The sequence below is a fragment of the Pteropus alecto genome, unplaced genomic scaffold (genome assembly GCF_000325575.1).
Source record: "Pteropus alecto unplaced genomic scaffold, ASM32557v1 scaffold354, whole genome shotgun sequence".
NCBI classification, from domain to species: domain Eukaryota; kingdom Metazoa; phylum Chordata; class Mammalia; order Chiroptera; family Pteropodidae; genus Pteropus; species Pteropus alecto.
In genome coordinates, this window is record NW_006435759.1 from 112,628 (window position 1) to 129,472 (window position 16,845).

The 16,845-nt window shown below is 34.9% G+C and overlaps 1 protein-coding gene across 1 annotated transcript in view; it reads left to right on the top strand.

Moving 5' to 3' along the window:
- The window catches only part of OXSR1 (oxidative stress responsive 1), a 76,842-nt gene that overhangs the window by 41,892 nt on the left and 18,105 nt on the right, over nucleotides 1–16,845 (top strand). Inside the window, exons 5-8 of the mRNA XM_006910781.3 lie at nucleotides 1,967–2,022; nucleotides 10,190–10,299; nucleotides 12,209–12,310; nucleotides 14,380–14,513. Of these exons, the coding sequence (XP_006910843.1) occupies nucleotides 1,967–2,022; nucleotides 10,190–10,299; nucleotides 12,209–12,310; nucleotides 14,380–14,513 (402 nt within the window). The remainder of the gene's footprint in view (nucleotides 1–1,966; nucleotides 2,023–10,189; nucleotides 10,300–12,208; nucleotides 12,311–14,379; nucleotides 14,514–16,845) is intronic.

The following is a 16,845-nucleotide window of genomic DNA, read 5'->3' on the forward strand; positions in this document are numbered from 1 at the left end:
ATTCATTTATTTGATATCACACTTATCTCCATAAAAGGATTTGAGGGAGGTTGTCTCCTATTTAGTTATTTAAATCTATTTGATGAGTATCTGGGAGATGCTCCTATTTCTAATCGTAATACTAAATAAGTAAGTGCAGGTGAAACAGAAATATAATACAGCCCAGGTATGGCTTATGGTGAAATGAGAGAGACCTAGAAATATGATCATATTTCTGTTATCTGTGCTAACATTGTATTATAGCCTGCTGCAAAAACAGGAGGAAGTAACTAAACATTGTTTTTTCCACCGAGTTTTAGATATCATTCCATATGAGCTCAGAAAAGAGAGTCGAAGGTTCATGGTTGACTCAGTTGCATGGTCTTTGTCACCAAGAGAAGGGAGTGTCTTCACTTCTCTCCTATTTGTGGTATCTGGAGTCAGAGACTTTAGGTTTATGGAGCAAAGTGAGTCAGCTTCCACATAAGTCAGCCTCTGGGAAAATATCCTGTAGATTGCTTGGCTTTATAAGTAGTACAAAATACTCGTAACATGATTTCCTTATGCTTTAGTATATATTCACGAAAGGGATTGTGTATGCGGGTCTGGTGATGCTGCTACAAAGAGTTGTGAAGCTATTGTTCATTGTTTACCAAAGAATGGTTGTCTCTTAAGATGGAGGAAAAGAAGATAGGGACAAGGAAAGGATAAAGTGTTGTGCTTTTCATTGGTTCTTTTTCATGACAGACAAGGCCTTCCTCCGTAAGCTAGCCTTGCTTTTCTTGTATAGCCAGCTCTCTTTTGTTTACTTAATTGTGTTTATTTTTAATTATAAAAGAGATGAGTCCATTCCCACAAGGTATTTAAATACCTATCCCTTTGACTCCTGTCCCTCTCCTCTCCACAAAAGGAACCATTCATTGCTCTCTATTTCGTGTGTATGGAAAGATTGTGTGTGTGTGTGTGTGTGTGTGTTTAACATTAATGGTGTCATGCAAAATGCTTCCTGTTTGATTTATTTACTTAGCAGTATGTATTAGAGAGTATTTCAAGTTATAACATGTTGATTGACCTTATTCCATTTCATGGATGTAATGGAATTAATTTAACCTTTCTGCTGTTGGCCTTCTAGGTTATGACCATTTTGTTGGTGTTATTACAAATAATCCCACAGTGAAACCCCTTGTACATTCTCTGTGCATTGTTAAGAGTTTCTCTAGGTTATCAAGAAGTGGATTTGCTACTCATAGACTTAGGGATTTAAAATTTTGCCAGATATCACTAACATGTTGTGTGAGAAAAACAAGTTGTAGATTGGAATAGATATTATGATATCATTTATGTTGGAAGAAAAATCCAGATGTGTCATAGGAACATATTCCATTAATGAGACTGATAAAAGGTGAAAAATTTGGAGAGAATACTCGACTTGAGAATAGTGCTGAAAGGGACACTGGCCTTTTCAGTGATTTTTAGATTTTTATAACAAGAATGTATACATGTATTTGAATTGTTATAAATAATTACCAATAAAAGTAGAGATGTTTGAATAATTTGTATTTGTCTTTATGCTACAGTCATGGACTAATCTGTTTTTCAATTACACGCTGACCATTTAAAATTTTTGACCATATATTAGGGTGTAGAAAAAAATCAATATATTTCAAAAGGTAGAATTACGTGAGGGTAGATGAGGATCACATTCTTTGGCCAATATTATTCCAGTCAAGTATTGAATCACCTTGGGTTTTCTAGATTTTATAGTAAATAGCTATATGTTATTCTAGCTTTCTGTTTACAATGTTTGGATTCTAGTACAAGTGACTGAACTTTTAAAAAAATTTTGTATTGGCCTTAATACCCTTTAATGCAAAATAGAGAACTTAAATATTGCCAGTGTTATGTGACTCTAGTAGACAAATGCTTAAATTATGTGACTCCAAAGAATAGGTGTTTTTTTAATATCTAATTTTTGTTTTTCTTAAAGAGATGTGAAAGCTGGAAATATTCTTCTTGGAGAAGATGGCTCAGTACAGATTGCAGGTAATGATTAGCATTTTTAAAAATTGAATGGTCATTTGAACCACATTGGTTATCTTTTATGTTTTCTTAGACAATTTTCTCTTCCCTGGACCATTTCTAGTTAAGCATTCTATATTGGTACATTCCTGCTGGCTCTCAAGGTTTTCTCCACAATTCAACCTTCATTTTTGATTTTTGACATTTTTCTGGCCATTACTCATTACCTTGTAGCTATCCAGTTATCCATTCCTTGTCCAGCATTAAGATATTCATCTGTGGGTTCTTATGGCATTCTGTACTTTCCTTTTAAGGAGAAGTAGTCAAGAAACCTCATTGTATTTAAAAATAAACTGATACAGAAAGGTGATACAGAGTTACTTATATCCTGGGAGAAATGGGGTATTTGCCAATTAAGAAGAGGCATCTGAGAGGTGGAAGTGCAGTTTTGGGAGATTCAGAGCTGAAGGGATAAGAGTTGGTGGCTGTCCTGGTGAAATACCACTTCCTCCAGGCTGAAACTCCAGAATGGTGGAACCGCAGGATTGTTGAGTAAGCAGATCATCTGAGAAAACCTCATCTTAGTCCCATGCCCATTGCCGGAACAGTCAGGTGTTTGGCAGGAGGAAGATAATCACCCAAAAGTTAATTCTTTCTTCAGCTTTAGAAGATAATTTAGACACACATCTTCATGTCCTAATATAAGGGAATATTTTAACCAAGCCACATAATGCTCTAACGTAAAGGAAAAGATCGATAAATTTGACTCCTTGAAAATTAGCAACTTCTCTTCATCAAAAGAAAAACAATTTATCACCGTTAATAAGTAAAAAGGCAAACCACAGAGTAGAAAAGATCCTTGTTTCATGAATAACTGATAAAGGCCTCAAATTTAGAATATGTAAAGAACTCGTTAAGAAAAATATGATTAAAAAATGGACAGAAGACTTCCCAAATGAAGACATCAAAACATATATATAATAAAAGGTGTTAAACCTCATTAGTAATCAGTTAAATACAAAGTAGAATAACATTGGAATACCATGTTATACTGATTGACCTGGCAAAAAATATCTGACACCACCAGTTGTTAGTGTGGATGTAAAGCAAGGAAAAGTCTAATATCTGATTATGGGAGTATAAATTAGTACAAACACTTCATTAGGTTAAAGACTGGCATACCCTAAGACTCTGGCCTCTGGATGCATGGCCTGGGGAAACTTGCTTACCTGTGCCATGGTGCTCATAAGCATTGAAAGTTTGAAACAGTTCCAACTTCTTCATTAGTAGAATGGATAAATAAATTTACCCATTGTATAAATTAACATTGTATCCATTGTATAAAATCCATTGTATAAAAAAATGGTTAATTTATACATTGGAATATTATCTAGTGATGAAATTGAATAGAACTATAACTATATACAAAAGCATTAATAAATTCTAAAGACATCAGATGAAAGAAGCCAGTCAGAATAGAATATATAGGGTGCGATTTCATTTACATAAGTTCACTACCAGGCACAATTGTGCTATATTGCTTAGAGAAGCAAAATTGAGTGGTAAAAAACTAAAGAGGATTCTGGGAAGATGGTGAATAGGCGGCACCAGGAATCTGACTCCCCACCTAGACAGCAGTTGAAATGGCAGAATCTGTCTGATGTACAGCAGGTCCTCAAATAACTTTGTTCAATGTTATTTTGTTATAAATTTGAAGAGATGCTGTAGGAACTTAACTCTTGTTTATATCAATTAGCCCACGATAAAATTGGTTTCATTATACATCATTTCATTTAAAGTCACAGAACTTATTGATGATGTTGAGTGAGGACTTACTGTAACTGTTTTGGAATTCTGTAGACCATTGAAGGCTTGACATTTCTAGGGAAAGTCTTGGAAGATAAATTGTGGTTAATTTGGTCAATATCAGAGCCACTCATTTCTCGCCCATCAGCCATGTTGTGGGCAGCTGTGCGTGTTTTTGGAGCAGCTCACACACAGCTGTGGTAACTGTTAGGGCAAAAAGCATTCTTTCCTCCAAATATCAGGAGTCTGTGCCCTGATCACTGATTGCTGATTCTATTCTCAAGGTGCAGGCAAAGAGGCAAGCAGCCATAGTTGTTGTACCTCACCCCCTCAAGTAACTTCCAGGAGACTTAACAGGCTAGCACCGTTTTTTCTTCCCTTCATTTTGTTCGTCTTTCCCCTTTTGGAGCCAGACATTAAAAACTAGGATATTAAAAAAACAATTACATTTACAGGGAAAATTGGAAAGTGACTCCACATGCCCAGGAAAAAGTGCGGAAAAGATCAGAGAAGACCTTAAGTTTACACCTCAGTCCTCCATCTGATGCTTGACACAGATACAGCCTACAGCAACCAAAACAACAATAACAAAAACATTAACAAAAATAGCAAACCATGGAGAAGAGATAGAATCTAATCTCCATAGTTGCCATATTATTAGATTTAGATCTCCAGTTTTCAACAACAACAAAATCAGAAGACATTCAATAAACAGCAAAGCGTGGCCCATTCAAATGAAATAAATAATAGAAACTGTCACTAAAACAGACCGATGGCAGATCTACTAGACAAAGACTTAAAACAGCCATATTGATGATACTGAGAGAACTGAAAGAAGATGAACAGAAATTAAAATGATGTGTGAACAAAATGAGACTTTTAACAAAAAGAAAACCTAAAACAGACCAAAAAGAAATTTTGGAGCTAAAAAGTAAAATAACTTGTACTGTGAAATAAAAAACTCACTAGAAGGATTCATTTGCAAATTTGAGCTGGCAGAAGAAAGAATCAGTGAACTCAAAAATAGGTAAACGGAAATTAGCGATTCTGATGAATAGAAGGAAAAAGGTTGAAGAAAAGTGAACAGAGCCTGAGGGGCCAGTTGGACACTATTAAGTGGACCAACATACACATTGTATGTGACCCAGAAGAAGAAGAGAGAAAGAGGCAGAGAGAATATTTAAAGAAATAAAGGCTGAAAACTTCCAAAATTTGATGAAGACGGGAATATAAATATACAAGAGCTCAACAATCTCCAAGTAAGATAAACCTTAAGAGACTCACACAGAGACACGTTATAATCAAACTTATGAAAGCCGAAAACAAAGACTCTTGAGAGCAGCAAGAGAGAAATGATTTGTCACAAAGGAGACTCAGTAAGGTTGTCACTCAGCAGATTTCTCATCAAAAACTTTGGAGATCAGAAGAAAGTGGAACAGTGTATTCAGAGTGCTAAAGAAATTATCAACCAAGAATCCTATAACTGGTAAAACTCCATCAAAAATGAAGGATAAATTAAGACATTCCTAGATAAACAAAAGCTGAGGGAGTATGTTTCCACTAGACTTGCATGGCAAGAAATGCTCAAGGGAGTTCTGTGAAGTGAAATGAAAAGACACTAGACAATAACTCCAAGCAGTATGAAGAAATAAAGATCTTGATAAAGGTAAACACATGGGCAAATATAAAAGCTATTACTGTATTATTGTAACAGTGGTTTGTAGCTCTACTTTTTGTTTTCTACATGGTTTAAGAGACTAATAATAAAAACAATTATTATTCAAAAAGTTAGTATTACAGTAACATTGGTTTGTAACTCTAAGTCTTGTTTTCTACATAATTTAAGAGACTAATACATTTAAAAGAATTATTTGTTTATGTTTTTGAGCACACAGTGTATTAAGATGTAATTTTGTGACATCATCAACCAAAAGGGTGGGAACAGTGCTGTAAAGGAGAAGAGTTTTTGTATTTTGTTGAAGGTAAGCGGTATAAATGCAAATTAGAGTGTTATAACTTTAGAATGGTAAATGTAATTCCTATAGTCCCCACATAAAAAAAATAGCTATAGATAATACACATAAAGAAATGAGGGAGAAAATTAAGCTTTTCACAACAAAAAATCAGCTAAACACAAAAGAAGTAATTCAGGAAACAAGGGACAAAACTATAGAAAATAACACAATGACAGAAATCCCTCCTTATCAGTAGTGGTTCTATAAAATGTAAATAGTTTAACTCTCCAATGAAAAGACGGAGATTGGCAGAGTGGATAAAACACGATTCAACTATATGCTGCCTATGAGAGACTCACTTTAGATCCAAAGACACAAATGGATTGAAAGGGAAAGGCTGGAAAACAATATTCTACATAAATAGTAACCGAAAAGAGAGCAAGGGTAGCTATTCTAATATCAGACAAAATAAATATTAAATCATAAAAGATTACAAGAAACAAAGAGATACACTACATGTTAATAGATGCTTTAATACAGCAAGAAGATATAATAATTACGAATATTCCTGCATCTAATAACATACCAGCAAAATATATGAAGCAAAAACTGACAAAACTGAAGGGAAAGGTAGACAGTTCTACAGTAATAGTTGGAGACTTCAGTACATCGGTCTCAATATTGGATAGATACAGAAGATAAAGAAATAGAGGATTTAACACAATGACCAGTGAGATCTAACAGACATTAATAGAATACTACCCAACAAGAACAGCATACACATTCTTCCCAAGTGCGCAAGGGGCATTTTCCAGGATAGCCTATATGTTAGGCCACAAATTAAGTCTCAGTAAGATTTTAAAAGTTAAATATACAAAGTATCTTCTCCAACCACAGTGGGATAAAGTCAGAAATCAATAACAGGAGTAAATCTAGAAAATTCACTAAGGATTTGTGATGAAGGAAGGAAGACATCACAAGGGAAAGTAGAAAATACTCAGATAAATGAAAACCAAATCACAACCATACCAAAATTTATGGGACACAGCAAAAGTATTGTTAAGGGATACGTTTATAGCGACAGATACATTATTTAAAAATAAGAAAGATGGCAAATCAGCCATCTAATTTTATAGCTTAAGGAACAAGAAAAACTAAATCCAAAGCTGATGGAAGGAAATAAAGTTTAGAGCAGAGATGAAGGAAATGGAAAATAGAAAAGCAGTAGAGAAAATCAGTTAAATCTAAAGCTGGTTCTAGAAAAAGATCACCAAAATTGACAAACCTTAAGGTAGGTGTACTAAGAAAAAAATAGAAGACTCAAATGACTGAAATCATAAATGAAAATGGGGACATTGCTCCCAATTCTACAGAAATAAATAACATTATAAAAGAGTACTAGGAACAATTGTACAAATTGGATAACTTAGATGAAATGGACAAATTCCTTGAAACATGAAAACTACCAAGATGAAATCACAGAGAAATAGAAAATCTGAATTGACCTGTAACTAGTAAGGAGATCGAATCATTATTTGAAATCTCTCCACAAAGAAAAACCCTGGACCTGATGGTTTTATTGATGAATTCTACCAAACAGTTAAAGGAAAACTAATAACAGTACTTCTCAATCTTTTCCAAACAATTGGAGAGGAAGAACACTTCCTAATTCATTCAACAGCATTACCCTGATAGCAGAGCCCAAGACACTACAATGAAAACTGCAGGCGAATATTCCTTAATGAACATTGATGCAAAAATCCTCAACGAAATACTAGCAAATCGAATTCAGTAGCATATTAAATGGATTATACACTATGACCAAGTGGGATTTTTTTCTTGGAGTACAAGGATGGTTTAACATTTCAAAATCAAATGTAACAGACCACGTTAACAGAATGCAGGGGGAAAAACCACCTGATCATCTCAATATAGAACAAGCATTTGAGAAAATTTAACACTTTTATAATAGGAATATGAGCAAAGTAGGAACAAAGGAAATATCCTCAACTTACTAAAAACTACATACGAAAGACCCACAATGAACAACATATTCAGTGATGAAAGACTGAAAGCTTTTCCTTTGAGTTCGGAAATGTGGCAAGGATGCTTTTGACACTTCTGTTCAGCATAGTACTGTAAGATCTAGATTGAACAATTAGGTAAGAAAAAGAAGTCATCCAAACTGGAAAGAAGTAAATTATCCCCATATGCAGATGATGTGATCTTATATGTAGAAAACCCTAAACATTCCGTAAACTACTTGAATTTAGCAAAGTAAGATCCAAAGTCAGCACACAAAAATCAGTTGCATTTTATACTAACAATGAACAATTTGCAAAGGAAATTACAAAACAATTCCATTTATAAGTAGCATCAAAAAGAATAAAACACTTGGAGTTAAGTTAACCAAAGAGGTGGATGACTTATACAGTGAAAACTACAAAACATTGCTGAAAGAAATTAAAGAAGACATATATCAATGGAAACACATCTCATGTCCACGGATTAGAAGACTTAATACAGGTTTCTCCTGCTATCCTGAAGTAGAGCATTCCTATGAAATCTTTTGTAAGCCCAAATGGCTTAAAGTGAAGAGTAACTCTGACTTTCGGAAAGTTCATGTTTCATACTCGCTTTCATGGCTTTTTTTTGTAAAAACAAAAATCCTTTTTGGATTTCTTTTGGTTAGTGAAAACAGATACTTATGTAGGACTTTTGTAAAAGCAAAGTGGCATAATGCAGACATTATGAAAGCAGGGAATACCTATATTCTTAAAATGTCAGTACTGCCCAAAGTGATCTACAGATTCAATGTAATTATTATTGCAATCCTAGTGATATTTTTTTTTTTGCAGAAATAGAAAAACTCATCTTAAAATCTGTACCGAATCTCAAGTAACCTCAAATAACCAGAACAGTCTTGAAAAAGAATGAACAAAGCCGGAGGAATTACACTTCTGCTTTCAAAATTTACTACAGGCAACAGTAATAAACACAGTATGTTATGGGCATAAAGATAGACATCGAGACCAATGGAATAGAAAAGCAAGCCCCCAAATAACTCTTTCATACATGGTAAAGTGATTTTGACAAGGGTGCCAAGACCATTCAGTGGGGGAAAGGACATACGGTGCCGAGAAAACTACATATCCCCATGCAAAGGAATGAAGTTCCCTTATCTATGAAGTTTCCATACACAAAAAAATAACTGAAAATGGATCAAAGTCCTAAATGTAAAACCTTAAACAATGAAACTCTGAGGAGAAAACAGGGCAAAAGTTTCATGACATTGGTTTTGGCAGTGATTTAGATATGATGCCAATGGCGCAGGAAACAGAAGAAAAAATAGGAAAAGTAGCCTTTATGAAAATTAATTTTTTTATGCATCAAAAGCACTACTAACAGTAAAAATGTAACCCATAGAATTGGAGAAAATATTTTGTAAATTACTTATAAAAACTAATAATATCCAGAATATACAGAGAACTTCTAAAATTTAACAACAAATTAACAGATTAAAAATGGGTTTTAATAGACATTTCTCCAAAGAAGATATACAGATCACCAATAAGCACACGGAAAGATGCTCAACACCACTAATCATCAGAAATGCAAATTGAAACTACAAGGAGGTACCACCTCACACTCATCAGGATTGCTACTATCAAAAACAACAACAACAACAACAACAACAAATAACACAGATGTGGAGAAATCGGTATCTTTGTTCACTGTTGATGGGATTGTAAAATAGTACAGCTGCTGTAGAAAAGAATTTGGCTATTCCTTAAATAATTAAAAATAATAAAGGACCCAGCAGCTCCTGGTTATGTAACCTAAAGAACTGAAAATGGGCTCAAATGGATATTTGTACATTCGTTTTTATGGCGGTATTATTCACAGTGGCGAAATCTTGGGAGTAACCCAAGTGTTCATCAGTGAACATATTACAAAATATGGTAAATACATACAATGGAATATTATTCAGCTTATGAAGGAAGGAAACTCTGACACATGCTACAATGTCGATGAACCTTGAGGACATTATGCTAAGTGAGATAAGCCAGTTATAAACAAATACTGTATCATTCCACTTATGAAATACTTAGTCAAAATCATAGAGACAGAAAGTAGAATGGTAGGTGCCAGGGACTAGAGGAAGGGGTCATCGGGGAGTTTCATGGATATAGGGTTTCAATTTGGGAAGAAGAATAGATTAGAGCAAGGAGGAAAATCAGAGAAGTTGTGTTGAGGTGGAGAGGAATGGACTGAAGGACCTGTTAGGCTGTGTCGTAATTTAGCCGAGAGAAGTTCAGCAGAAAGATGATGTCATGCTGTTTATATATAGGACTGTAACTATAATATTACCCTAGTCATTTATGTTACTTACTGTACTTTTAATACCTTGCTGTTGTATTTTATTTCAGACTTTGGAGTTAGTGCTTTTTTAGCAACTGGTGGTGATATTACCCGAAATAAAGTGAGGAAGACTTTTGTTGGAACCCCTTGCTGGATGGCACCTGAAGTTATGGAACAGGTACTGTGTCTTTTTTTAATGGTTTAGGGTTTTGTTATGAATTGAAAAACACTGAGTAGTGCTTTTATTTGGTATACTAGGTTAGCTTTGGGAAATACACATCTCTATTCATCTATTAAGACTTTGGTCCTCCTTTAAAAAAAAAAAAAAAAACAACTGCAAAACTTTACAAAGGAGATGAGAAACTTACGGTTTATACCAAAGACAACCGAAGGAATAATATAATGAAGCTTCGTTTAATAATATTCTCTTTGGTTAAATGACAGTCTTTTTACATATAGTTATATTGCTGTAGTTCTCTAGAAACTAGTTTTCTTCACATCCCCATTTTCCATTTGCCCTCAAACTACAATCTGATGTCACTCATCCCATCATGTTACAGAAATTCTGCTAAATCTTGAAACCAGTTCTCATTTCTTGTTCCTTGTCTTGTTCTCTTTGTGGCATTTGACACAGTTGGCCATTCCCACCTTTAACTTTGTTAGCTTCCCTAGTGTGGCTTTCTCATTTTTTCCTACTTGTCAGGCCATTTCTCTGACTTCTTATCTGGCTTTCCTTCTGCTGAGTGGCAGTGTTTCCCAGGACCTGGTTTTTGAACTCTTCTCTGACATACTCACTAAGTGTCCTCTTTGCTTTGCACCTAGTCATTATTTCTAATTTATGTTCAGACCAGTCTTATTTCCTAAGCCTCTGGGTAGATATTTTCACCTCCTTATAGGTGTTTTGCAGAAATGTCTTCCTGGTATATCAAACTCAGTATGTAGAACTGAATTCACTTTTCACTCTGTTATAACACCTGTATTCACCCTGCTGGTGAGGTAAGGATTCTCACCCTAAAGTTATGGGAATGGTTGAACACACACCTGACCCTGAACTGATGAGATGGACTGCAATTTATTAATTGCATATACACATAGCAGGGGGGAGGAGGACACTGTATGCCACAGAGGGTCGCACTCAGGAAGAGAGTGAACAAAAAGTTACTGTGGCAAACAGGTTTTGTAGTATCAAAAGAGTGAGATGCCCTTTGATTTCCTTGTGAGGATGTGATTGGCTCATCTGAATAATTCTGCAGGCTGGCAGGGAGCTGAAGCCTGCTAGTCAGGGATAAGCAGGACCTGTACCTGGTCTGGTTGATAAGCAGAGTTGCTAGGCTAAGGGACCTTATCCTCAGGAGCAGAAGGTGGTAAGGGGGCGGCGGCGGGGATGTGCACTTATGTCATTAGAGGCCTTCCTATTTACTAGATGTCAAGACAGCATGAAATATGGAGCTTTAATTTTAGATCTCAAACCACACACTCCCAACACCTGTTTCTCCTACATTGTTTAGGATAGAAAATTAAAATATTTAATTATATGATGTGCTGGTGACAGTTTAAAAGGCGAGAAATTTGGCAACATTTTCACACCAACAACTTTAAAAATATTCATGCCCTTTGTAACTTTTCATTATAAAAATTAAGATGATAAAAACAATAACAGCATAGGAAATGTTGAAAACAAGACTCACCCCCATTGCCTAACATTTTGTTCTATTTTTTATAGACTGTATACCTATTTGTAATAGTATCAAAACTTATGAACAATTTTATATTCTTTTTTCTTCATAAATGCTTTATCACAGATGGTTTTCCATATTTTCATACAGAATTCATGAACGTTGGTTTTAGTTAACTGTGTAATATTTCTTTAGGTGAATATACTGTACTTAATTTCTCCATTGGTGAATATTCATTCAGGTTGCCTCTTTTTTTCCTTTTTTCAAGTATATTTAATTTTTGCCTACTTTATTTTATTGGTTTAAAGCTTACGAACACTTTCACGGTTCTTGATAGACATGATAAGCTACCTTTTAAAAGTGCTTTTAGGGTGGCAAAAGTAATCACGTACATCTCTCTGTTCTTTACAGGTCCGAGGTTATGATTTCAAAGCCGATATCTGGAGTTTTGGGATCACAGCGATTGAATTGGCTACAGGGGCAGCTCCGTATCATAAGTACCCGCCAATGAAGGTGAGGCCCACGTTCAGAGTACTGCCCCAGCTCATGTCCCAGGCGCCTTGCTTCATTTGACGTTTTTGTCCATAGAATTCTGCCCTGCATTCTTTCTGACTCCTGTAGCAGTTAACGTCTGTATCAGATATTTGGTGTTTACCATTGGATGACTTTACATCGGAGTTGACCTTTTTATATAGTGATCTCCATCTCCTGACTCTTAGTTTGAATAGTTTGATATTAGGACCTGATGTCACTCATTTTAGTGTGTGTTCTGTACAGTCACCTGTGTAGAACAGCCTTAATGGGACGATGATCATTTCTACTTTATAAGGTTGTTGGAAGGAATACATATTAATAGTAATTATAGCTAACATTCATTGAGCACTTATCTTGCCAGGCACTGTTTTAAGTGCTTTTCATATCTTAAACAAGATAATTCATGCAAAATGTTCATGTGCCCTACATATGTATTTTCATTATTATTGAATAAAAGTTTGCTTTGTAGGACACTAAGCAGCTTTTATTAAAAGGCCTATTATCATGTTCTGAGGTAGTAGTTACCTCAGAATCTGATGGTTGTTAATGAAATGTGGTTGTTAATCCTGCCCCCAGCATTAGTAACAGAATGAGTTTTTTGTGTTTCAAGATGGTGCTGCCAATACTGTTGGTAACCATTTTATCTGTGCGACCCCTTAGTTTTAATATGCTCATGAATTCTATTCTTCTGTTTGTAGCTGTAGCTATTGTTTATATTTCTGCTTGCTCACTTTACAAAATACCCTATGACTGTTTAAAATGGATAACCACCATTGTGAATTATTGTCATAGTGATATTATTCGTATCTGTATGGTGCACTTGAGAGCCTTTAAAATATCTTGTCCCCTTTAAGGCTCTACCAATGTAGAGAAGGACAAAACAAAAGGCTATTAGGAAAAACCTCTGTGTCCCTCCATATTCAAAACATACATATATTGACCTGCATGTTCAATGGGTGAAATTTTGATTCTGTGAAAGATTAGTAATATTTTAAGGCCACGGTTTTCCCAAAGGTTGACTACTTCTAAGAGGGAATTCATAAGGTTTTAAGAAGAATTTTTTTAAAATAACTATAAGGTGGGAGGCTATTTTTAGGCCAAAGAGATGGCTTATTTTAAAAAGGAGGTTGAGAGAGAGCATGAGGTTTCTTTTTCATCCATTATAGGCAATGACTCCTGTAATTATAGCCAGACATATATGTGTTAACCTATTTGCTCATAATGAGAAATATCACCAACCTTAGTAATTCTATTTCAGTAAATGTGAATCTGAAAAGCAAGTAAATATGAAAAGCAAGTAATAATTCTGATTATAGCCCCATTTTATTTTTTTAGTGTTGACTTTGTGTTTAGAAAAATGGCTTATGCTTTTTATAAAAAAGTCAAAACAGTATAGAAAAACACAGCTCACCCAAAGTCCCATCACATAAATATGAACTTCATTACTCACATCTCTGTGCATCAGGCTAGTATGTTTCCATAAAAGTCAAAGAGGGAAGAAATGGACAGAGTAGTCAAACTTGTTGGCTGCTGCAAGGAAGGTAGGAAGAATGAGAACTGAAAAAACGCTGTAGCTTTATTAACTAAGACATTATCGGTGATTGCTAAGGTAGAAGTTTCTGAGGCGCTCCGGGAAGAGAACGCCAGATTACAAGGTGTCAAGTTGAGACAAAGCCATGAATAGGTAAAGTCAGCAAGGTTACACTCTGAATTTTGCTGTGTTTTAATTTTTTTTTTAAGGTAGTTTGGCAGTATAAGAGCGAGGACAGAAGACATGAAGAAAGGATTTTGACCAAAGGACATACAGTGTTCATACAGTTGAGCCCTGGCAGGCATGTTGTCTGGGAAGCTGACTTTCTATAGGATATTGTTTATGCAGAAAACACCTAAATAACTGGTTTCTGAATAATTGATCTAGATATGAACTTTTTGAAAGTAAAATCTGCTTATATATTGGGGTTTGTCTATGTTGAAAAATCTTGGCCACAATATTTAATTTTACTCTACTAAGTCTTAAGCAGTGTTTATTATATGGAAAATTCTTACAGGTTTTGATGCTGACACTGCAGAATGATCCTCCTTCTTTGGAAACTGGTGTTCAAGATAAAGAAATGCTGAAAAAATATGGAAAATCATTTAGAAAAATGATTTCATTGTGCCTTCAAAAGGATCCAGAAAAAAGGTAAAGTATGAGATAAGGCTTACTTTCCTCTTCATCTATTATGTAGGCCGTCGTGGGAAGTCTAGGAATCACATACAAAGGCACACAGGGAATTGTTCGTGCATATTCACAAGAACAAAATAGAAATTTTAGAAAAAACAGACAGAGACCATTATCTTAGATTGGAAGTGAATAAATAATTTTCTTTTTTTTAGTGTACAGTATACCCTAAATAGTTCAGCTATTTCCTGGTTAATTTCTTATCATTGTAAATTTGTATATTGTGAATTCTGTATTAATATAATGTCAAGTTAGTGGGAGGGCTTGTTTTCAATTTGCACTTAAAACTTATAAGTAAACGAATATCTTAATGCTGTTTACAATTTCAGTAACAGAAGAAATACACATAGCAAATGTTATATTTGATATCAAATTATCATACTTTTAAGTGGACCAGAAATTCAAAGAGCTTACCTTATTAGCACTAGGCAGATTGGCTGGTAAGTCAATAAATAAACATGGTCATCTAATGTGTGTTTGAATTTATGAATTAACAGAATCATAGAATATTGGATATCCCTATACAATCTTTTATCTTTGAGGTCAACCAGCTACCTAGCCATAGACGTGGGACTTGAATCCAAAACTCCTGATTCCTAACCTATGGCTCTGTTCTCACTATCTTATCTTTCTGTTTCACATATATTCCATTCAGTTTCTTAGCACTAACTGTTCTTTAATTTTGATTTCTCTGATCAACAAACATGAGCGATTTTAATTAACTTTAGTATACTTAATGGGTCCTCAGAATTTACTGTTGGAGATATTGGAAAGGGTAAGAAAAACAGGGAGCAGAGTTCAAACCTGAGCTTTTAGAATTTTTTTCTGTTTTTGAATAAATTGGTATAAAGGATAGGGAACACTTTTGCCTCTGCCAAGTTAGTTGACTAAAATAACAGAATTCTCTTGTTACAAGCACCCAGAAATACTGTCTAAATCTATCAAACTTAAAATAACAAATCCAGAGATGAGGTTGCAATAAAGGGAAGTACTCAGATGCCAGAAATAATAAGGAAGCCATAAATTAGAGAAGAAAAATCATGAACTAATCCTGCGGCTCCCCGCAGTGGGACACTATTCCTTCCCACTTCTACATAGGGATTGGAAGTGAGATATAGGGCCCGCCCAGTTGGGATTTTGAATTGAGATCTCTGCTTAAAGCTAGGTAAGTCTGCATCCTGAAAGGATAAGCAAGTAAATAAAAATCTTTCTATAATCACAAAGACAGAACAAAAATCTCTCTTGAATAATCAAGTCCTCTGAACTGGACAGTCTGCAGGTTTACAGTCTGCATTTATACTACTCCTGTTATCCAGGAACCCACAGGATTAGAAATTAAAAATATTGTTGCCAAGCCAGTTTTATTTTTGGCAGAAGCAGTTGTGAAACTGCACTGTTAGAACAGTTCAAAAACCCAGGTTCACGGGATGTTTGCACATAATATCCCACCAAAGAGAAGATTATAATCAAAATTAAAAATTCAAAATCAAAATTAAAAAACACAGTGAAACACTACACTGTGAACTAGAGTCAGCAGAAATAACAAGCCAGAAGGATTAGTGCTCCAAGAACTTATCTGAAAAGACCATTAAATAAGAGTATTTAAAATCATAAATCAAAGCCATAAAAAAAGAATATGACTGACCTTCTCCCCCAAAATCAAAATCAAATAGAACTGCTAGAAGTGACAAATACAGAAATTAAAATTTTAAACTTAATGGATTCCCTTGAATGTAGGCTGGACTTGGAGTTGCTTTTGATGAATAAAGTATGAAAAAGGAAAAAAAAAACAACTTTGGAGTGGAGAAACCTGGTAGACACCTTCACCAGGTGGTCAAGGTTAACATCACCAATAATAAGACATATCGATTATTACATACTCCTTGACGTGATGCTTTGAGATGGGCACATTACCTCTGAGGTATTCTTCCCCAAAATCTGTAACTTCAATCTATAAGGAAAAAATACCAGACAGACCCAAGTTGAGGAATATGCTTCAAACTACCTGACCAGTACTCTTCAAAAGTGTCAAGGAAAGACTGAGGAAGTGTCAGGTTTGGGGAGACATGAGGACTAAATGCAACATGGTGTCCTTGAATAGATCCTGGAACCGGGAAAGGATATTAGTGGAAAAACTGGGGGAATCTGAATAAAGCCGTTTAGTTAATAGTACTGTACCAGTGTTAATATTTTTACTTAATTTCTTGATAATATAGTTATGCAAAGTATTAACGGGTAGCTGGTAAAAGGAACTCTACATCTTTGCATCTCTTTTGTAAGTAAAATTATTTCA